General features: G+C 34.5%; 3 protein-coding genes across 10 annotated transcripts; 2 read left to right on the top strand and 1 right to left on the bottom strand.

Moving 5' to 3' along the window:
- The first annotated feature begins 216 nt into the window (after nt 1-216).
- Nucleotides 217-4,409, top strand: LOC105669062 (acetyl-CoA acetyltransferase, cytosolic-like). Its single transcript, XM_012361805.2, has 8 exons — nt 217-346; nt 1,048-1,169; nt 1,291-1,403; nt 2,685-2,884; nt 2,988-3,217; nt 3,303-3,488; nt 3,580-3,742; nt 3,819-4,409. Exons 1-8 carry the CDS (start codon nt 298-300, stop codon nt 3,935-3,937), a joined length of 1,182 nt encoding a protein of 393 aa, XP_012217228.1. The 5' UTR covers nt 217-297; the 3' UTR covers nt 3,938-4,409.
- LOC105669054 (U7 snRNA-associated Sm-like protein LSm10) lies at nt 3,953-13,874 on the bottom strand. Of its 7 annotated transcripts, none has more exons than XM_067356950.1 (9): nt 11,370-11,721; nt 11,176-11,287; nt 10,987-11,096; nt 10,526-10,753; nt 10,332-10,446; nt 9,955-10,246; nt 9,784-9,847; nt 9,489-9,612; nt 6,623-6,804 (listed from the first exon to the last, which is right to left on the bottom strand). In XM_067356950.1, exons 5-9 carry the CDS (start codon nt 10,334-10,336, stop codon nt 6,798-6,800), a joined length of 492 nt encoding a protein of 163 aa, XP_067213051.1. In that variant the 5' UTR covers nt 10,337-10,446; nt 10,526-10,753; nt 10,987-11,096; nt 11,176-11,287; nt 11,370-11,721; the 3' UTR covers nt 6,623-6,797. The 7 variants fall into 7 exon arrangements, with proteins under 7 accessions (XP_067213052.1, XP_067213038.1, XP_067213036.1 ...); XM_067356946.1 differs by having other exon boundaries at nt 9,441-9,612; nt 11,370-11,719; XM_067356926.1 differs by having other exon boundaries at nt 6,623-9,612; nt 11,370-11,720.
- A 991-nt stretch (nt 13,875-14,865) lies between these two features.
- On the top strand, nt 14,866-22,290 carry LOC105669065 (excitatory amino acid transporter-like). Of its 2 annotated transcripts, XM_012361808.2 has the most exons (11): nt 14,866-15,276; nt 15,460-15,620; nt 17,942-18,199; nt 18,268-18,361; nt 18,615-18,813; nt 19,026-19,239; nt 19,304-19,585; nt 19,877-20,110; nt 20,434-20,628; nt 20,743-20,877; nt 20,938-22,290. In XM_012361808.2, exons 3-11 carry the CDS (start codon nt 18,120-18,122, stop codon nt 21,143-21,145), a joined length of 1,641 nt encoding a protein of 546 aa, XP_012217231.1. In that variant the 5' UTR covers nt 14,866-15,276; nt 15,460-15,620; nt 17,942-18,119; the 3' UTR covers nt 21,146-22,290. The 2 variants fall into 2 exon arrangements, with proteins under 2 accessions (XP_012217231.1, XP_067213055.1); XM_067356954.1 differs by lacking the exons at nt 14,866-15,276; nt 15,460-15,620 and adding an exon at nt 16,762-17,744.
- Nucleotides 22,291-22,332: the final 42 nt, after the last annotated feature.

Raw genomic sequence — 22,332 nt, 5'->3', positions numbered from 1 at the left:
GGTAAAATCGTAGCAAGAGGCGCAATGTGCCGACAAATACCTCGTTTCTCGACGAGCTCCGAAATCTCTTCCCTGTTGTTAACCATCTTAGCATCTGTCACTATCTCACAATGCACGTTAGTAAAAACAAACGAATCGTCACCGCGCTGCGGCGCCCCGATACGCCGCAACAGTGCTACGTGAGGAGCGCTAATATATTTCCGTTGAATAATCCGGTGGCGGCAGTCAGCGCAAATCGGCGGCAGTCTTCGTGTGTACTTTTGTGAATTTGGTTGCTCTTACTCGCAGTTGGTAAAAATGAGTAGTTCCAATGTAGTGATTGTCTCAGCAGTCAGGACACCCTTAGGTAATAAAGGATAACACACAGAACTTGCCAATAAAATTATGTACAATAGCTTGTATTTTTAAGCTATGAAAGTTTAAACAATTAAAGAATTTATATTTTACAAGTCAGATAATAAGCTAATTTTGAAAAACTTCATAAGCCTTATGCAAATATTTCATGTATTTATCCATGTTATATATTTTAAATATATAATATAGAAATAGGTTTGAATACACTTATATAAAATACTGTATTACAATTGTGAAATGATAGAAATTATCTAAAAAGATATTAATCATAAAAATTAAACTGCATGAAAGAAAAAATAAATATTTTGTTTATATTAAAGTATATTCATATAATAATGTTATATATACAAATAATATTTTTACATATAAAAATACTTATATAAAATAGTTATATAAAATGTTATATAACTTGTAAAATAGTTACATAATTTATAAAATGTTATATAACTTGTAAAATAGTTATATAATTTGTAAAATGGTTATATAACTTGTAAATTAGTTATATAACTTGTAAAATAGTTATGTAACTTGTAAAATAGTTACGTAACTTGTAAAATAGTTACGTAACTTGTAAAAAAGTTATATAACTTGTAAAAAAGTTTTATAACTTGTAAAAAAGTTATATAACTTGTAAAATAGTTATATAACTTGCAAAATAGTTATATAACTTGTACATTTTATATAATTGTTTAGGGTCACTATGTGGATCCTTATCCTCATTGAAAGCGTCAGAGCTGGGAAGTATTGCTATTAAAGAAAGTTTGGCAAGAATTGGATTAAAAGGAACAGATGTTTCCGAAGTTATTATGGGTCAAGTATGTCACCTTACATTTGTATTAAAAATTAATAAAGTATTAGATTATACATATTTCCAAGTAAGACTAAATTTATATACACGTAAAATACACATTTTTATTCATCATGTGTTTTTTTCAGGTTCTTGCTGCAGGAGAAGGTCAGAATCCTGCAAGACAAGCAGCGATAAATGCAAACATACCTATTGATGTGCCTGCTTATCAAGTAAACTTGTTATGTGGCTCTGGTCTAAAGTATGCACAAAAAATATGTTGTATAATGACTTAGTTTACACCAGTGGCGTAGCCAGGGGGGGGGGCTGTGGGGGCTGCAGCCCCTCCCGAAATTCTTAATAATTTTAATAATTTCATAGCTGATCACAAAAGTGAATTTCTGTCATATATGCTGTTTCACGCATTTAATATGCTTCACTCAGAAACGTATGCCTCGCTTTCCTTCGTAGTCCAGTCGTCAAAATCTTTTACTACCTTTACAGTTCATCGAGTTTATATTTTTTCCGACTTATTTTATTATAGTTTAATATAGTTTCCGACTATTATTTATTATAGTTATTTTATTTCCGTGGAAATAAAATCTAATATTTTTATACAATAAAGATCCGACAATGACTTTTGCCCAATTTGCACACACTACTGCAAATATTAGCAACTTTAGCGATTTCTACAGCAACAGTCGAACGCAGCTTCTCAACATTAAAAAGATTAAAAACCTATTTAAGAAATAGTACTGGACAAACGAGACTTACTGGTCTTGCTTTAATGAGCATTCATCGAGAACTACATGTCGATGATGACATTTTGCTTAATAAATTTTTAACTAAAAAGAATTGTCGAATACAATTATAGATTGTAATAACATTAACTTCACACGAGTATAATATATAAAAATTGGCATTCTACGTTTAAATTTTTTTGTTAAATGTTAAAAATTTCAATGTTAAAAAACATTCACAGTTCTATATTACAATTTTGTTTTAATTTAAATATAAAATTTGGTTTTTAAAATCAAACTCAAATGAACAAAGTCGTGAGCATAGCATAAAAATTATATAAAAAAAATATATATATATATATATAAATATAAAACAAAAAAAAGATAAAAATAATAAATAAAAAATAAAAAAAAATAAAATTACTCAAAAACAAAAAAAAAGTAAAATGGAGCCAGAACCCATCACGTCCCCGTCGTTGGCTCTGGGTCGCGCTAAGTGTGGGTAATATACCGTGCAGATGTGTCTAATTAATAGTGATAATTTGTAACAAATTAAAGCTATAGCCCTCCCCGAAACTCTTTCCTAGCTACGCCACTGGTTTACACCGATTGTTTTACACGTACCAAGTACTAAATCTGCTTCTTTGATTGGTGCAGATTTTACATTAAACGATTAATACCTATCGGAGAAGTAGATTTAGTACTTGGTACGCGTACTAAACAATCGGTGTAAACTAAGCCAATGTTGCAATAAACTACGCAGTATGCTGAATATGCAAGATTATAACTTATATATGTTACAGATCTGTTATAAATGGTTATTCTTCTATAAAATCAGGGGAAAATGATATAGTTGTGGCTGGTGGTCAAGAAAGTATGAGTAGAACGCCGCATGCAATTTATCTTAGGACTGGTGTAAAAGTTGGAAACTGTAATTTAATTGACACACTTCTAGAAGATGGTTTAACGGATGCCTTCTACAATATTCACATGGCAATAACAGGTAAAACAAAATAATTGCAATTCAATCTAATTATGCAAAATTTAAGATTTAAAATCTAAATCAATATTATTATACCTTTCTATTACTGTTTGCTTTATGACAGCTGAGAATCTTGCTAAAAAGTATGCAATAAGTAGAGAAGCACAGGATGATTATGCAAGCAAATCTCAGCAAAAAACAGAGACTGCTATTACTGCTGGTCACTTCGACAAGGAAATAGTTCCAGTAGTCATTTCAGGCAAGAAAGAATCTATCACTGTATCTAAGGATGAATTTCCAATATTTGGAACAACTGTGGAGAAACTTGCAAAATTAAAACCAACATTTCTGTCGGTACGCATATATTTTTTATAAAATTTTATAAAACAAATTTGTAAAAGTTTATATAAAATAAAAAATATATACATGTTACATTTAGAATGGCACGGTTACTGCTGGAAATGCATGTGGTATAAATGACGGTGCAGCGGCTGTAGTTCTTATGTCTGAAGAAACAGCTGCAATTAAAGGACTTTTACCATTAGCCAATATTGTTGCGGTTGCACAGGTTGGAGTTGATCCTCAAATTATGGGCATTGGACCTGTTGAAGCTGTTAAATTAGTCGTTAGTATATCGTATTTTTTTAGTTCTGAACTAGTTTTATACTATCATAATGCAATGTGATTTTATGATTAAAAATATACGTTTATTTTAGTTGAAAAAAGCAAACTGGACAAAGGAGGAAGTGGACTTTTACGAGTTAAATGAGGCCTACGCAGCGCAAGCAATTGCGTGTGTTCAAGAACTGGGAATAGACAGCGAGAAAGTTAATGTAAATGGTGGTGCTATTGCTCTCGGTCATCCGATTGGCATGTCTGGTATGCATGTGTGAATTAATGCCTAAACTTTCTCCAAAATGAAATTTCTATCTTATGATACATCTTTGTGTTTTAGGAACAAGAATTCTGGTCACTTTATTACATACTTTAGAGAGAACTGGAAAGAAAAAGGGTGTCGCATCTTTGTGCATTGGAGGAGGAATGGGTATCGCTATTGCCATTGAAAGAAAATAACGAATATCTTGCCTATATATGAAAAATTTGTTATATTTTTATTAAAATATTGAATTGTAAACATATTTCTGGTGTGCTGTAAATTGAATATTTAATAATGTGAACAAATATTTATAGCCTTCCTAAGCTGTAAATAATTTGTATAACAATTTGTTACGCCAAGTATTGCCTATATTGTAAACATATAACGTAGTTGTAAACAATAACGAGTAATTTATTGGCGAATCTGTTTTTAGGGGTAAAAGGCAAAGGGTTAAATGCTTTTATAACATAAATCACAGTATTTTCTTACATAATGTAAAAATATTTATATATATGTGTATGTATATATATATTATCATTAATCAACAAAGTATATACAAGACAAATTTAATCATTATTTAATGATGTGTATATTAAAACATGCTTAATATTATTCCAACTTCCAAATCAAATGCTAATTAAAAGATAATAAATTATAACTTTATTACAAGTTTTATTTATTTTTACTCTGTGCCTCTCCAGCTTCTGTTTTATTTTCTAAAATTTTTTTTACAGCTGCAAGGCCTTCTTGTTGTCTCTGTTGAGTGCGTTTAGTTTTGAATGTGCGTTTCGTATCCTTCAGTTCCCTTTGTGGACCTCCTAATCGTTTTAACTGTTCCGTGATAGCTGATATAATCCGTATCTTAAATTATAATACATTTTCATTAGATGACTAAATACAATGCAACAAGAGTAACCATTTTTTGATATTTTTATTACAAACTGAAACAATTTGACAATAATGTAAAGTAATCCCAAGATATTTTTAAATGCTATATATTTAAAGTCAATTATTTTTAAAAGTTACATGCTTAGTATTTAAAATCGTCAGTAAAGTTTTCCATATAAAAAATGTGACTTTTGCTACAAATGTAAAGGAATGGCAATACTCATGTTATTGTCATTCTTATATTACAATGTTGATATACTAAGTGGTCTAGCAGGATAATATCCATGATAGGATTTTCCATCTTTATCAAAACAATGAATAGGTTCTTCTAAAGATTTCTGTACAATTACATCAATTTCTGGTATACACAGCTTTGCGTGTTTCTTTATTACATGCCCCCACAAAGAGTCAACATTGATTGTCGAATCTTTCAAACAAAAGTAAGATCCCCACAATTTTGAATTTAAAATTTTCTCATCTGGATGAGACGATCCATGATGAATCATCCCTTCTGACATTTGTTCCTCGATTACAGCTAATGTATCATAATGTGCAAATGCATTTGGTACATATATATCTTGTACAAGATTATCGCCAATGTATAAGCATCGCTGCTTAGTTTCTTTCGTTATATGAGTAAAAAATTTTAATAGATCAGTCCAATTTCCTTGGCTATACATTCCACCTTGTTTCAAATCTTGACACACAATATTAGTTTCATCATTGTTCACAACGTTAAAGAACGGTCGATTGTTAATAAAGAAACCCGGCTTTCTAGCATAACACACAACAATATCAAAAAAGGACCTCCAGTTCTCACCAAGAGCATAACTCGCAGTAAAGTTCACAAAATCTGCATTTGATCCCGTAAGAAGAAAAGTTGCGGATATTTTTTTTACTTCTTTCAACCATGACATTGTTTCTGTACTACATTTACGCAAATATTTCTCTGGATTCTTTTTAAGATGACCAAAAATCCCTTTATCCGATTGAAAATGTTCTCTAGAGAACAGATAGTTTAATCCATCTAATATGTCAGGCCAAACGTTATATTTATTTAAAACTGATCCATGCTCTTCATCAAGTGTATCCACAGCTCGTGCAAATACAATACTTGCTGATATGTCAAAATAATCCAGTAGGCTCCTTATTTTCTCAGATAAAGGTCCATTCCAAGTTGCCAGCATATCGTTACAGAAGATATCAGTAAATTCCCATCTTTGTTCAGGATATATCTTCCTTATTTGATCTGTACTTAACAAATGTGTCCCATGACAAGCTCTGCAAATAACACCATCTGGACTCACCCTGAGTATATTTCCTCTCTCAAAATCCAACAATAATCCTTTTTGCATGAAATCCAAATTGTCATCAGTTAAAGATTGTAACAGATGTTTCCCGCTGTACCCTCGTTCATCCACCAAAAATCTAGCTAACACCTCATATTCCATGTGCACCAGATTTGTGATATTGTAACGCAGCAGAGTGTTATCCAGATCAAAGCCAATACAATTATAGTCAGTAAATTTGAACACATTCATGTTGCTCTTAATGGGCCTCTTAAACGCTTTGGAACTGTACTGATAAGACAGTACTTTTTTTCTCTCAATTATTCGTTTAGATACACAAAAATTGATAATACTGTGATAAAGACCCAGACCTCTGATCATATCTAGCCACAATTACTCTCAGTACATTGTTTGCAATATTATAAAAATTGCAACAAACAGATATATATATCATATAATTCAAATAATTATAACATTAACACAATCGACAGCTGTTAGAAGTACAGACTATTGGTGAGCGATGTTAAAAAAAAGCATCGATTTGGAAATAATCGATATAAAATAAAATCGATGTTTCAAAATCGATATTTTGCCAAATAAATCGATTTTAATCGATTCTTTTTTATCGGGACAATGCGCGCCTAATTTAAATAACTGCAACTAAAAGGAGAAAAAAAACCGGCAAAAAATTAATAAAAAATTAAGTTAAGTATTATTTTGCTTTTATTAATATCCCTATTTTTTATTATTTTACTTTTTATTTATGTAGATACAAAATTGAGCATGGAATATTGATGTTCCTGGTAATGGTTTGAATGCTGTATGATTTATAATTTTATCTTGTTTCTCTTATGATTCCAGAGTTGCGTATCTGCCTCCTTCAAATACTATACAAAGAAAATATTTATTAGTTCTATGTTCATAAAAAAGATAACCGAATAAAAATAGTACAATGAGAGTAATGGCCGGTTTATGCTTCGGTCTTAATCTTAATCTTAAGAGTTGATAACGTAGAATGCCATAAGGGCGTTTATACTTCCCTAGTCTTAATCTTGGTCTTATAGCGTTTTCGATTATACAGGATTTGAACGACCCAGGGTTGGTTAATGACGTCATTGCAACCTCTCCACCAATGAAAGACTTGCATTTATAGTAAAATAGTGATTGATCAACCCTGGGTCGTTCAAATCCTGTATAATCGAAAACGCTATTAATCTTAATCTTGGAAGGATCCCATCTTTTAACTTTAGTCCCTAATGTCCTAAGGCCGGGCCAATGAGGTAAGTCTGACGTCCGACGCAGCACGAAACCGCGCGAAATAATGGTTTTCGATCCGTGTATATTTAAAAAATTGTTCCTGATCGTATTCAATATTCAGCATATCTTTCATTAAAGAAAAGAAATGACCAGTTTCGTGTCTTTTTCGATTCAGTGGCCGAACAGCGTATCTCCGTGGTTTTCTTTTATTTTTTTTTAAATTTCTTAATAATACACATGCTGCATAGGCACTTGATAACAAAAGTGCCATTCCAAACATTAAAGTTTTTTGCCGCTTCATCATGACGATTCATTTTAATATTCACTATAATTTGCAGCACCGGGATCTATTACAATTTGTGGTTAGGTTAGGTTAGGTTTTGTTACATTTGCACATGCGTAGTCTGAATTTCCAGGGAAGCATAAACGAGTCCTTAAGATTAAGTTAAGACTAAGACTAAGGCCGGTATTCATAGTCCGTTCTTATATTTAAGATTGTCTTAAGCACGGACTTATATTCGCTCTCTTCGTCACACATAGATTGTGTCTGACGAAGAGAGCGAATATAAGTTCGTGCTTAAGACGATCTTGAATATAAGAACGGACTATGAATACCGCCCTAAGATTAAGATTAAGACCGAAGCATAAACCAGCCATAAAGGTAGAAGCTTGAGAAACACGTTATAATTTTTAAAAACCCAAGAAATTTGATATATTATGCTATATTATTAATTCCTGTAAACATATTACACATCTTGTACATAATTTTATGTACAGTAAGAACACATGCTTCTTAAATTAGCATTTAAACAATAAGCTTAAATAATAAGATCACCGTAAATAAAAGTGCACAAAGCAATTTATAGTTCTAAACAACGTTTATGAAATGTGCCAATATTCTTTGTTGAAGGAACTAAGAAACACTAATACATTAAGTCTACCTGCCGTAAGTCGACTACGACGTTCAGCCTTAATCGCGCCGGCTTTTGAAAACAATCTCTCTGACGGTACGGATGTAGCAACAACACTTAAATATTTTAGAGCGCATGAGTGTAGTGTCGGATACGCAACTTTCAACTTGTCCCAGTACTCAATGGGGTTTTCAAATCGCAAAATAACTGGCTGATTCAGATACTGTCTGAGTTCGAGAACGAGATCATCGCCATCGGAAAATACCATCGAATTCTCGGAAACGATTAGTTTATCATGAAAACTCCATACACTATTTGCTATCTGCGGATTATTTTCGTCGTCCATCGCCAACGTAATAGGACTTACGTTTTGATGTAGAGCCGTTTTAACAATCGTATTAATTTTCGCGACTGCACTCGCAGCGAGAAGAGGCTTTTGAAAATGCAGCCTTTTAAACCGCGGATCAAGAATGGTTGATATCGCGAGCAGCTCGCGAGACTCATAATCTTTAAACCGACGATGTGATTCCGCTAAAAGTTTCTCTTGAAACTGTTGTCCTATTTCAGTGCACGGATTGCGTGTTCTAATAACAATTATCATACAACGAATAATCGGAATGATCAAACTCGATGTGACGTATGTGTCCCCGCTGCATTCGGTTATTACATTTTCCACAGGTTTTAAAAGTAATACTATATCCTGCAATAAATCGAGTTCTTCACGCGTAAGCATTTCTACGGGCCCTTTGCACTTAAGAGAGATCGGATATACATACTCGTGGAGTTCAAGAAATCGCTCGATCATAATTAAAGTAGAATTCCACCTCGTGGGAACGTCTTGTTTAAACTTGAGAAGTGTTGCTTCCGTTTTTCCGTCTCGTTTTTGCAGACGCCGCAATTCGTCCGAAACGGCGACGCTGCGTTTTGTTATCGTGACAATAGACTTTACTTTCGCGATTGCTTGTTCGACCCCACGCGTAGCCCTTATTGCATCAGGTACAATATGCGATACGGAGTGAGCAAAACATTCAATATGTTTGGAAGCACCGAAACAATCTATTATTGCTTTTTTAATATTCGCGCCGTTGTCAGATACGATTGCTGTCACGGTTTCTCGGTTAATTCCGAAGGACTGAATACTCTCCATAAGTATTTCCGAAATGTAATGTGCCGTATGGCTTTCGTCTAACGGTATTACACCCAAACATCCGCTTTTCATTTTATTATCATGCAAGTAATGCACCGTTATCCCTAAATACCCACGATTTGAAATATCAGACCAAATATCACACGTAAGAGTTAATGAAGTAATTTGAGCAATCTCGCGTTTAAACATGCCATGCAGGTATTCGTACTTATCATCCATATAACGAGTGATAGTGCGTCTTGATGGGATTTTATACCGCGGAGCTATCGTCTTCATGAGAGTACGGAATCCTTCGTTTTCTACGGTAGAGAGAGGACAGTGATCCGTAGCGCGCATATACAGTATTGCGTTGGTGATGTTTTTGAACGACGTTCCTCCATCTGCAATTAGAATATACATATATATATAAATATTAGAGAATATATATAAAATTATAAAATAATATCACATAAAATTAATTTTGTATGTGTGTGTATGGTCATTGACGTTATTGATCTATGTAAAACGGATCAACCCAATCTACTCGTAAACTACTATGTATATATTATTACCTGCGAATGACTGAGCTCGTTGAAAAACATTATCGATTTTTTGATCGCTGCCGATTGACTGGACCTGAGAAAAACGCCAAAATTTATTTTTATTAAAATTTATGGACGATTGTAAAATTCGTCCGATCTCGAATGGATTTATGTACTTAATAGTATTAAGTTAATACTGACAGGGCTTAGAACATTCTTTTGCATATTTGCATTTTCTGAAGGTTCATCTTCTGATACTAATTTCTTTCTTTTATTTGCCGTAGTGTCTAAAGAAACAATTGTTTGTTTGCTTTCAATTGTCCCAAAAGTTGGGTGCTTTCGAATCAGATGTTGTGTTAAATTTGTTGTGTTTCCACCGTGTTTTAAAATCTTCATGCAGATTAGGCACTGAGCAGTTGCTGCGTCTCTTTTAATAAAATGATCCCAGACATGACTTTTCAATTTAGAGGTGCGGTTCTTAAGTACGTTTTCCCTGTGAACAGACATATTTGTAAGTATATTAAAGTGTTACGTATCAATATATGTATATATATATTTATTTATATTCTTTTACTTACGACATCGTGATGCAAGTTGCAGCTTTGACTGCGGATGTGCTGGACTCTGTAGATGTAGACAATGGTGTTTTTGAAGATGAAAGAGCTATCAAACTTTGGGTAGAAGTAGAAGAGACTGTAGAATATAATAATAAACATACATTAACAGAAATGAACAATTATATTCAGTTATACTTCATAATAATATAAATTACCGTCTTTTGATGTTTGTAAGGGTCCATGAAAAGATCCAGGTTCGTTTTGAAAACGCTGCTTATTGCCAATCCGTGCGAATTTAATATCTTTAGATTTTTTTTAAATGTTTGATGACTTTTTCGAGCAGTTTGATGTTGATGGTGATGTGTCCATGGATGATTGTGACAGAACTGATATTTCCATCTCAGAATCTAATTCTTCTTGTGTGCTTGAAGTGGGAGTATCCGCTATTGTACAAAATATATATGTATTATTAATAGATTCCTTTAATAATTTTTTACATAAATCTTGAGCCTCGTTTACAGTGGCAGTAGCAGTGGATCATAGCCAGTAGCAATAGGTCGTAGCAGCAGTTGTAGCGAATGGATTTGCTTTATTTCGCTACGACTGCTGCTATGACCTACTACTATTGCCTATTGTAGACGAGGCATTGGAAAATACAAACTTAGAGAATACAAACCATTGACATAAGGAATTGACATATCCGGAAAAGCCTCAAGTTCTTCTAAAAGTATCATACCTTCAGATATTTGGTTTTCTTCTAAATATAACGACACGTCGATAGATTCACTGAAAGAGAAACACGAATAAATATTACATCATGCAGCATTATTCTTAGAAAAGCGACACACTAACATTATATACGTACAAATTCACGTCGTCCTTTGACCGAGAAATAACATTGATGTTTTCATCTGTATTTGTTATTGCATTCGATGTGATCAAGGTTCGAATATAATTTACTGTATATTCATCGTCATCTGTAGAAGTATATATTCGTATATATTACATCTAAAAAGAACTATTCAAAAGATTGATTAACAATATTAGTACTTTACTTACGTATTAACCGCAAATACTCGGATAAGGAGAGATTGCGAACGCAAAATGATTCTTGATCATTTATGCGAAAATAAACCAAGTACAGACGATTAAGTCTAACCTCCTGAGGCTTCTCTAATAAAGAATCCATGTCTTCATGTACAGATGGAATTAACAAAACACACATAAAAAACACTCGTAATAGATGCAGTGCATACTGCGTACTGCGTAACTGCGTATTGCGTAGTCTGCGTACATACACCATACACGTGCCGCGTGCTTATACCTTATACCTTATACTTATACCTTATGCCAGTGATGCGATATTTCCCACAGCGGTCCCGGCTCCGCTGCCTCATACAACCTTACAGAAGCGCTACGTCACGTATCCGTGTGAGCTCGGCCGTTCAACCAATGAAAGAGAGCGAACGCTCCCTTCCACCGAGCCGACACAACAGACGATAAATGCATGCTACTTGCATGTTAAAAGCAAGCGTTTCTGATTCAGAAAAGAAATTCTGAGGCGAGTGGCTGGAATATTAGAGATCACCTGTTCGAAACCTGCTTCGTGCAACTTTTTTTTCTTTTTTCCACATTTGTTTCTAACATAGTAAATTATTAGATAATATTTTTTTGCCCAAAAAAATAATATTTTTTATTTATTATTAATATTCGCATATATTAAACTAACAATTTTAGAAATAATACAGATCTGCTATTGTTAATAGAAAAATGAAGTTATTTTACAATGTTGCAACAAAGTGCTAATTTAACATATGCGAATATTTTTAATAAAGATAAAATAATTTTTTTTAGCCAAAAACATTATCTAATAATTTACTTAAAATAATGAGAAATACAAGGTGTCCCATTTTAAACAATCCACTCAAATATCTCAGAAACACCGAGTTAAATAATAAAATTTTTTAAATAAAAGTTGTAGGATTTGGAGAGGGAAAAAATATAGGGATATTTGTTTGACCTTGGATGGAAGCGCTTCTGAGATTTGAAGGTCATTTTTATTTTTTTAAATGGAACCACTTTAATTTTTTTATATAAATCGATTTCTCATAATATTTGTCGTAAAAAGTTATAAAACTAGGATGGCCGAAAATTGAATGGTTTACAAGATATTTTATACTTTAATTTGACATAATTTTACATAAACTATAAAATATCTCGTTAAATATTCATTTTTCAATTATCTTACATCAACACTTTTATGCACAAAATAATGAGAGGAATCAATTGGTATAAAAAAAACACATAGTTGTCTTTAAGAAAAAATCTAGCAGAGCTATATTTAAGCTATATTTAGCAGATATAATATAATATACTTTCTTCTTAAATATATATACTTTTTTCTTAAAGTCAACTATGTATTTTTTTACACCAATTGATTCCTCTCATTATTTTGGCTTATGCCTTATACCGTGTTTCGAGTGGGCGACATCTGTATTTCGCGAAGTGAAGGAAACTTCGATGTTATATTTTAATCGATTGTTACTCGATGTATCGATCAGCAAAAACATCGATTAAAATAATCGATGCTGTAATAAAAAGCATCGATTTTCTAAACATCGAGTGAGCATCGCCCACCACTAGTACAGACCGACCAGCTGTTGCAAACTACTTTTTTCGAGTCAGCATGGGCAACCTTACATATTAAACTAAAATTTACCTAAATATACCTAAATTTTTGAATACTGTAAAACCTGATATCAGAACGCTTACCTATCAACGGAAAGCGAACGAGAATTTGCTTTCAAGCATTATAACCTAAACGTGGAATATTTCGCTCATGCAAATCGGCTGAGAAAAAATCACCAGATAGTGGGGAAGAGAAATGCGGTTTTCAATGTACTCACATTCGGTGGGATATGAACGCAGCGAATGTTCCTTGCTTGCACGAAAAACATGTCATATTTGAAGGAATCCCCACGTGGGTCTGTAAGTACGCAGTCCCTCATTACAACGTTCATGAATCTGTAAAGAAAAAGTGTATTGACAAGATGTCGAATTAATTCGTGATTGAGAACATCTTGAAGTTTTTATTTAAAAAAAAGACGTCGTTTATTAATTAATTTTGACATATACACATTATTTACGAGACGCGCATTTTGCTGTTAAAGTTACATGTTATTATTAACAAGATGTAAATTTCTAAATATGATTACTTATTTAACGATCTAAACTTTATGTCGCAGCAGGAATAAATTTCTTACGTACGCATTGGTGTGTTCGACGGTGCCGAAAATCGACGCTTCATTCCGGAGATCTATTGTTGTACGTTGCTGTTCTACAGCTCTCAGCAAAATCGACAAACTGTTGTAGAGGAAGTATTTTTCGCGTTTCGATTCCATAGTCATCGTAGACGTAAATACGAAAAGCTGTCAAAAGCGCGCAAAACACGTAACATTCACCGATGCCGGCAAAGCGAACTACAAGATCACGTGATTGCACGTGCAGAGTTCGCGCGCATATCAACTGATTTGAATGAGCGTTATACACCAGCGTCTACAATGGCAGTAGGAGTAGGGATTAGGTTTAAAAGTAGACTGTAGGATTAAGGCTGGCGTCACATAGAACCCGTAATCCGTAATCCGCACCGGAAGTCCGCAAAAGTTACTAGGGATTGCGTCCGTAACGTTACGTATGTTTTTTCTCCTTGTGTCCCATGGAGCCGTAAATACACACGTAACGGTATTACTATTTTTTATTTAACAAATTATAATTGTTTATTTGTATTTTATTCATAAGAAAACTACAGAATATATTATAATTTTAACAAAAATTTTAATTAAATCGTCAAATTTAGTTAAATAAATAAAATTAAAAAAAGCATTACTAGTAATAACTAGTAACTTTTAGTAACTTTTACGGAAATTTCATGGAATTACGGCTCCATGGGACACAAGGAGATAAAACACACGTAACGTTACGGACGCAATCCCTAGTAACTTTTGCGGACTTTCGGTGCGGATTACGGATTACGGGTTCTATGGGCGGTATTCATATAGCGTTTTCGATTATACAGGATTTGAACGACCCAGGGTTGGTTAATGACGTCATTGCAACCTCTCCACCAATGAAAGACTTGCATTTATAGTAAAATAGTGATTGATCAACCCTGGGTCGTTCAAATCCTGTATAATCGAAAACGCTAATAGTCCGTTCTTATATTCAAGATCGTCTTAAGCACGAACTTATATTCGCTCTTTTCGTCAGACACAATCTATGTGTGACGAAGAGAGCGAATATAAGTCCGTGCTTAAGACAATCTTAAATATAAGAACGGACTATGAATACCGGCCTATGTGACGCCGGCCTAAGGCCTCTTTACGCCCGAGTGTCTACAATGGGCTTGTTCGTTTTAGCTACACTGGGGCTGCTCTGGATCTGCTCTACACAGGATAATACAGGACAGATAAATAGTTTGTCCTGTATTATTTTGTTTAGAGCAGACCCAGAGCTGCCCCAGTGCAGCTAAAACGAACAAGCCCAATGGCGTGTAGTAAGGATTACAATGAGCCAATCAACGTTGACAAACGTCATCCGTTTATACGCAGGCGGTGAATTACAAATTATTGCGGCGTAGTAGCAATCATTTGCGAAAACTTGAATTTGTTGTATTATTTATGCTGTTATGGAGCCTGCTTCAGATTGATCAACGACGCATTGTTCAGACGAAAAGGCATATTGGTCGGAGGTGGTGGATACGGTCCGTGAACAGGCGCAGACGTGATCAGGATTTCAACTTTAACCTATTTCGCGAGCTGATTATCAGCGATGACGAAGAATTTTTCGGGTATACGCAGATGTGGCCGGAGCAGTTTAAATTCTTGTTCAATTTAGTGCGTCCATATCTCGAAAAGCGCAGCATCCGGACATTTCTTTCACCCAGACTTTGTTTGAGCCTGACCTTGACGTAAGTACAAATCAACTCTGCATTTTAAAAATTAGGCACGTACTCTATCTGATATTAATTAATAGGTCTGTTCTTTATAGCTGAATTCGCTGCACCAGTTCAAAGTTTATCTTTTTCCCTCTACATTGGAAGGAAAAAGATAAACTCTGTGCAGAACAGACCTTATATCTTGTTTTGGTATAGGTATCTTGCTCAAGGAGGGAACATGCGGACAAAGCATCTAGAATTCAGGGTTGGGAAATCTACGGTCTGCAAAATAGTGCCAGAAGTTTGTCGTGCTATATGGCGTGCCCTGCAACCACTTGTACTTCCCACTCTAGATGCTGATGGCTGGAGAAAAATAAGTGAGGAATATATGTTGAAGTGGCAATTTCCTAATTGTATTGGTGCTCTTGATGGCAGACACATGCAAATCGAGAATGTTTATGAATTATTATGTGTTAAAAAAGCACATTTTAACTTCATAATAGATTCGCTATTTATATTTTGTATTTTATAGATAATTTTGAGTTAATTAATTTCATATAATTAATTAATTAATTAATTTATAGCAGCGATCCAGCAACAGGTGTTCCTATGACATAATACATCAATGATCATCAATAAGGTTTTTATCAGAGTTATTCTATCTATAGCATTCTATTTAAATAAAATATTTAAATAAGTTTTTGTAAGTTAATTAACTAAAAAACATTGAGTTAAATTGTTAACTCTCTCTGTACTGAATAAATCAAAATGTAAGAAAGATAAAACTTGTAAAAGTTATAAACTACACTTTACATAAAATATTGTAATATATTGTGCAATTCTAACTTTAATTAATTTATATTTTGTTTTAAGAAACAGAGTCAAAGGAAGACAAATGAGAGAAGACTAAATGGATAGATCATGTTATTAACAAAATAAAATTTATGCAGATAAAATACACGCGCGACGACAATTGTAATTTGATTTTCCTGAGCGCATTATTAATTTCATCTTGAGATTCGCTCTTTCGTTTGGATGTTACTTGATGTTAAATGCGTTATCATGGGGGGATTTGATTTGTCCTCGTATTATACTACCACCGTGAACTCGATGTTAGTCTATATATAGTCACTCATAGCCGTCATTGCTAGAGGAATTAGGTTACTTCCCAACGGATATACAAAGGGGTCTTGTAAATGGTCGTATCCTACATGCATCTAAAACAATCACGTGCAAGTATTTCCGCGTAACTGTCTTCTTTTTTCGCGAACGACTGCCATTTTTATATTAAAAATCTATAATTTCAAGTAAATATTATTCCGTGATTAATAATAGTTCATATTGTAACGTATGCTTTAAATAGAGTGCTATAGATAGAATAACTCTGATAAAAACCTTATCAATGATTATTGATGTATCATTATGTCATAGGAACACCTGTTGCTGGATCGCTGCTTTATTATTTATATTATATTATGGTGGAATCTTATTATTCGTTATACAGATTTAATAGATGCAAAATATAATTATTTACTTTATTTGCCAGTGTTTGTACAGCCCGATATAAATTGTAGCATTCCGCGATTTTACATTACGTCTTCCGGATCTGATGTAGGCTCTTATGAATTATTAAGAGATAACATTCACTCATTAGGCTTCGACGTCACTGTTGAAGATTCATCTCGCGTTATGTGGTCTCATTTCGCTCTCATTTTATCTCTCTCTGATTCGGTTCACCTTCGTTCACCAATGTTGAGTAACGATGTATCGGCGGTTGGGTCGATCGAACCGACGATTTTTGCGAAACTGTGCAGCGGCATTTTTCTCCCTTCGGCGTTTATTATTCGGTGCCGTGCGACCAGTCGCAATGAGTACCCTCTTCCTGTGATCTACCGATCTCTCTTTCTCCCCGAAGCATCTCTGTCCACTTGCCCGCGCGTCTCTTTTCCCCCTTTCGGTGCGCTTCTTTCGCTTCCCCGGGTCTCCCTCGGCGCGCGCACTAATCAGCTTCCTGGATGGGGCACATTATCTGCCTGATTGCAGGCAGATCCCAACATCGCGGTGGGCGATACCTAGCTCAAATCTATCAGATCTCGACAGTCGATCGCGCGCGCGAAAAGCTCATCGGAAGCTCTTGCGGATGTCACTCGCGCCCGCAACAGCGCGGTGCAATGATCCTGAATGTAATAGATCGGGTGTGACCTCTTTCGGGGCCTTACCCCATCGTGTCCTCGGGGCCAGCTTTCGTGCGCTTGTGCAGCCTGACCTGATGGTTCTCGGTGGTTTGCGAGAGAAGATCGTCGTGTATCGCGATGCGCTACCGAACGATTCGCACGTGCTTTGATAATCGTCCGCGAAAAAAAATATCCGTTTACGGAGTTTGATTCTCGAACATAAAGAAGTGCACTAGAAGATAAGCAAAATATTAGGATACTCCGGATAACTCGAGGATTTTTATAAAGCATTTCTACGGCTGTGGAAGTTTCTTAGGTTGAAGCACCGTGCGTGTGGTTATTTTTGTCATTTTATCCTCTTTTGCTTCCGCAAAGCTAAAAAATGCAAAGAATAAAGTATTTATTTATTTAATATTTGAAATCTGAATAATATTTAATTGCAAGTAACTTAATTAAATTATTGACAATAATATTGTACCATAAAATAAAGCAAATATACATTCCTTTTATACTCGATAATCCAGATTGCGGACATCTCAGTTAGTATCTGAGCAAATCGAAATGATTTACATCGTGGAAAGGCGCAACACAGCCATAAAAGCCGCGGGATGAAGCAAGATCCAGCTCGACATTCCTCGTGCTACGGAAAAAGAGATCTTGAATCACGAAATCTTGAAGCGACGTGCTTTTGAAGACTGAAGGATGTCTTTGGGGCAACGTATTTCCGGCGCAGTTGCTGTGCTCCGGGGAACCTCGAAAGAGGTCAAGGAGGGCGGCCACACGTAAAAGATTTTGTCACACTTTTATCCGAAGCCACCGTGCACTCCTTTTCATCTGGAATGCTTTCCAGATCGTGTACAGAGGAGATCGAGAAGATGACGTCCGAGGAGGAAATCGGGATCGAAAAGCAGCACAAAGTAACGGCGCTCGACAGGCTACAAATGGTACATATTTTTGAAATTAAATACATGCCGATAAAATTTGAAATGTGCCACACAGCTTCTTTAATATTTATTTCAATCTCTTAATAAACTTCATGATAAAAATAATCGTAAAAAATGGCGATAAAAATCAATTATCGATTTTATTGAAAAGATCGGACTATATAAAAATATCAATTTTTTGAAAAGTCCTGATAAATGACAGTCTGAAGAGACAAGTGAGATTAAATTCTATTGCGCATTGTGGGGAATATAGGTAATAGAATGGATGGGAAGTAACCTGCTCCTGACACTGACCATTGCTGGAGTTTTGGTCGGTCTAGTTCTCGGGTTTCTGGGCCGATTGGCTGATCTTTCACCGGAGTCTATAACCCTCGTCAGTTTTCCGGGAGAGATCCTTATGCGGATGCTGAAGATGTTTATCCTACCACTCATCATATCCTCGCTTATCGCTGGTAACTATGGTTTCTCAACAATCCGATTGATGACAAAAAAAGTAACTAATAAAAAGAGAAAAGAAAGTAAAAAACTTAATTCAATAAATGTTAAAAATTATAAAATGCATTTTAAACATAAGAATTTTATATTGTGTGCTTAAAATTTATTTTCCAATTTGCCTTTATTTTAGCCAATATAGTTTTGAATTCGAGCGAAATATTCATTGCAGGAATGGCACAACTAGATGTTCAAAGATCAGGAAGAATAGGTGTCAGAGCGCTAACATATTATTCGGTGACGACTATTCTCGCTGCCATAGTGGGTATCGCTATGGTGCTCATGATCCATCCGGGTAATCCACACATCAAGAGCACGGTCGCGGCGGTGATGAAAGCTGAGGAGACGAAAGTCTCCACTATAGACGCGATCCTCGATATAATTCGGTATGAAAAAGTAGCTTCATATCATCGTAATTCATGTTCGAAACTCGCAATCTTTTGTTTTTAGAAATATGGTACCGGAGAACCTGGTGCAAGCGTGCTTCCAGCAGGTTCAAACTTCCTACGTGAGGAAGAAGGTGTTCGTGATCGGCAGCTCGAATCAAAGCGAGTACATATTGGAGCCGACCTTGGTTTATAAAGACGGCACGAATGTGATGGGCATGATCGTGTTCTGCATCATCTTTGGTGTGCTGGCGGGCCAGATAGGACCCCGCGGCAAGCTGATGGTGGACTTTTTTGTAGTGCTGAATGACATTATCATGAAGCTCGTCACGATTGTCGTAGTCTGGTACGAAATAATGCTGGAATAATATATGGTAATATGGTTACCTTATCAATAAAAACTGCGATCGCGCAGACTGCACGTATTATTTACTTCTATTACTTTTAATATATTTTATAATTTTACACGAGATAATTTTACTTTTTTATTTTTTATATAAAATATGTAATAATTAAAAGTACAAAAGATGTCTATCCAATTTTATATTTGCGATTTTAATTTAAAGTAAAGTTTTTTTTTTTTTTTTATTCTTTTTGATTCCTTGATTTTCTTTTATACAATTGACAATTGCTGCAGGTATTCTCCGTTCGGAATTATGTGTCTGATAGCTGGAAAAATCATGTCGATCGCCAATCTGGCGGCAACTGCCCAAATGTTGGGTCTATACATGGTGACAGTTGTGTTGGGGTTGATGATCCATGCCATTATCACGTTACCAGTAATCTATTGGTTTATGACTCGAAAAAATCCAGCAGTGTTCTTCAGAGGCATGATGCAAGCTTGGGTCATGGCGTTGGGTACGGCTTCAAGGTAACTATCGATTTTTTTAAAATACTGTAACGTAACATTTATGACGTTTAAGTACATTTATGACGTCGCGTACATACATGTTGCAAGCATTTTTAAGAAATACTCAATTAATTTTTTTGCGATTGTAATTAAATTTAGTACAATCAAAAAAATTAAATATAGTAAAAAATAAATTAAAAAATTATTTCAAAGTCAAATCTTTCGCAAATCCATTTTGCATCAATTGCATTAGATACAAAATTTAACTCTTTGACATGTAATTGAAAAATTGTAAAATATTTTTTATAATAATGATATACTGATAAATGGATTTATTATTATAGCGCAGCGACCTTGCCCTTAACTTTCCGTTGTCTCGAAGAAAACAACAAGATCGATCCACGTGTGACACGCTTTGTTGTAGCAGTGGGTGCCACTGTAAATATGGATGGCACGGCTCTTTACGAAGCCGTAGCTGCGATCTTCATCGCACAACTGAATGGAATCTCACTCGGTTTCGTTGAAGTCATTACCGTCAGGTATATCCAATTTATATAGAATTCGTAGTATCTCTTTTTCTCTGATTCTAATTAATTATAACATTATATTTATAAAGAGAATCCATTTCCGAGATTTATTTTGATTTTTTATAGTCTTACTGCTACTTTGGCGAGCATTGGAGCTGCAAGTATTCCTAGTGCTGCATTAGTAACCATGCTGTTAGTGCTAACTGCTCTGGGATTGCCTACAAACGATGTTTCACTTTTATTCGCCATCGATTGGATGCTGTAAGTTGCACGCTATTATTATTGTTTTTCTGTAAACTACAGCAATCGCTCCGTTTTCAGAGATCGGATCAGGACCTCGATCAATGTTTTGGGCGACGGTTATGGAGCTGGAATAGTTTATCATTTAAGTAAGGCAGAACTGGATAAAATGGACGAGGAACGCAGATTGGAAGGTTTAGAAACCGGAAACCCTTTTGAGATGGCCACTGGAAGTCGCCAGAAAGAAGAGATAATCTTACAGGAGCAAACTTCCGAGACAAAAATTTAAATTTTTTTTTAGCAAATAACGCTATTATTTCGTCAGGAATGTTATTTGTTAGTTTGCACAACTATCATTTATTCCTATGTAAGTATATGTGTGTAATATGATTGATTTTCACTGCCGAAACCAAGTTTTCCCCGTAAGTTAAGTGTTAAGTTTGACACAACGACAGAGTATATATAAAACATTATTTAAATCTTTATATTATTATTTTATTACTATTTTAAATATATGACTATTAATTCTTTTGATACGGAAGGTGTGTATATATGTATATATGTGTGTGTGTGTATATATATATATATATATATATACACATATATATACTATTTTTTTTAAATTTATTTTGTTCGCCGTTTTATTTATAGTTTCGACTCGTCAATCGATAGCGACTATTTCGCAACTACCGTATCGAAAGGGTTAATTTTATTTTTGTAATTAATCGATAACACATCATAAAGCAATTATCCAAGAATAATGATTCTGGGCTTACTAGAAATGTCAGCTCTCATCTTTCGAACGAGACTTGTTTGCTGTAACTTTTTTTATGCAAAGATTAATGATTTGTTATTGATAATGATCATATCTTGATCTAGGCTGGAATTAATCGACAAAACATGTAATCCTTGCTCGATTTACTACCACTGATCAACTGATCAGCTGACGCAGTAATTATGTAATAGCTTATGCGCATAATATGTGCGTACGTACACATGTGTATATCATTCATAAATGATACGCAGATTTTCAAATGTAATAACTTACAATTAGCGAAAATTAACGAAGTGACATGCGATAAAAATGGAGTTTCTATGCTTCCATATATTTAAGACTCTAGTATATATACTTTTATTATGATACAAGTGCAACAGTGTAAAATAGTGAATTAGAGTATGTAGAAAGCCTTATCCGACAGTTATAAAATACTTATTCATTCGTTTATAAATAAGCGACTTTGTTTGTAGCGCGCGTTAGCAGTAGTGAATGAATTGAAGTATTAAATACTGAAGTAGAAACGTGAGCATGTTAAGTACAAAATAATGAAAATTGTATATCAATTTCTTATTTTTTCCTAGTATGCGAGAATTCTACTTTGAATTATCAAAGAATTTTAATGTACAGTAAAATAAAAATATAAGATGCACATAGTATACCGTTGCACGATATATTTAATACAAAAGAAACTGACCCTC

The sequence above is a fragment of the Linepithema humile genome, chromosome 1 (genome assembly GCF_040581485.1).
Source record: "Linepithema humile isolate Giens D197 chromosome 1, Lhum_UNIL_v1.0, whole genome shotgun sequence".
Taxonomy (NCBI): Eukaryota; Metazoa; Arthropoda; class Insecta; order Hymenoptera; family Formicidae; genus Linepithema; species Linepithema humile.
This window is presented reverse-complemented; position numbering and strand designations above follow the sequence as displayed.

Bases quoted from the DNA above. Each gene is read 5' to 3' on its own strand.
- LOC105669062 (XM_012361805.2), top strand. From the start codon at position 298: ATGAGTAGTTCCAATGTAGTGATTGTCTCAGCAGTCAGGACACCCTTA. The intron at 3,218-3,302 runs GTACGCATATAT...TGTTACATTTAG, and splicing joins TAAAACCAACATTTCTGTCG to AATGGCACGGTTACTGCTGG. The intron at 3,743-3,818 runs GTATGCATGTGT...TTTGTGTTTTAG, and splicing joins TCATCCGATTGGCATGTCTG to GAACAAGAATTCTGGTCACT.
- LOC105669054 (XM_067356926.1), bottom strand. The intron at 9,848-9,954 runs GTCAGTATTAAC...CGTTTTTCTCAG, and splicing joins AAAAGAATGTTCTAAGCCCT to GTCCAGTCAATCGGCAGCGA. The intron at 9,613-9,783 runs GTAATAATATAT...TTCTAATTGCAG, and splicing joins ACGAGCTCAGTCATTCGCAG to ATGGAGGAACGTCGTTCAAA.
- LOC105669065 (XM_012361808.2), top strand. From the start codon at position 18,120: ATGTCTTTGGGGCAACGTATTTCCGGCGCAGTTGCTGTGCTCCGGGGA. The intron at 18,362-18,614 runs GTACATATTTTT...TGGGGAATATAG, and splicing joins CGCTCGACAGGCTACAAATG to GTAATAGAATGGATGGGAAG. The intron at 20,878-20,937 runs GTAAGTTGCACG...CTCCGTTTTCAG, and splicing joins TTCGCCATCGATTGGATGCT to AGATCGGATCAGGACCTCGA.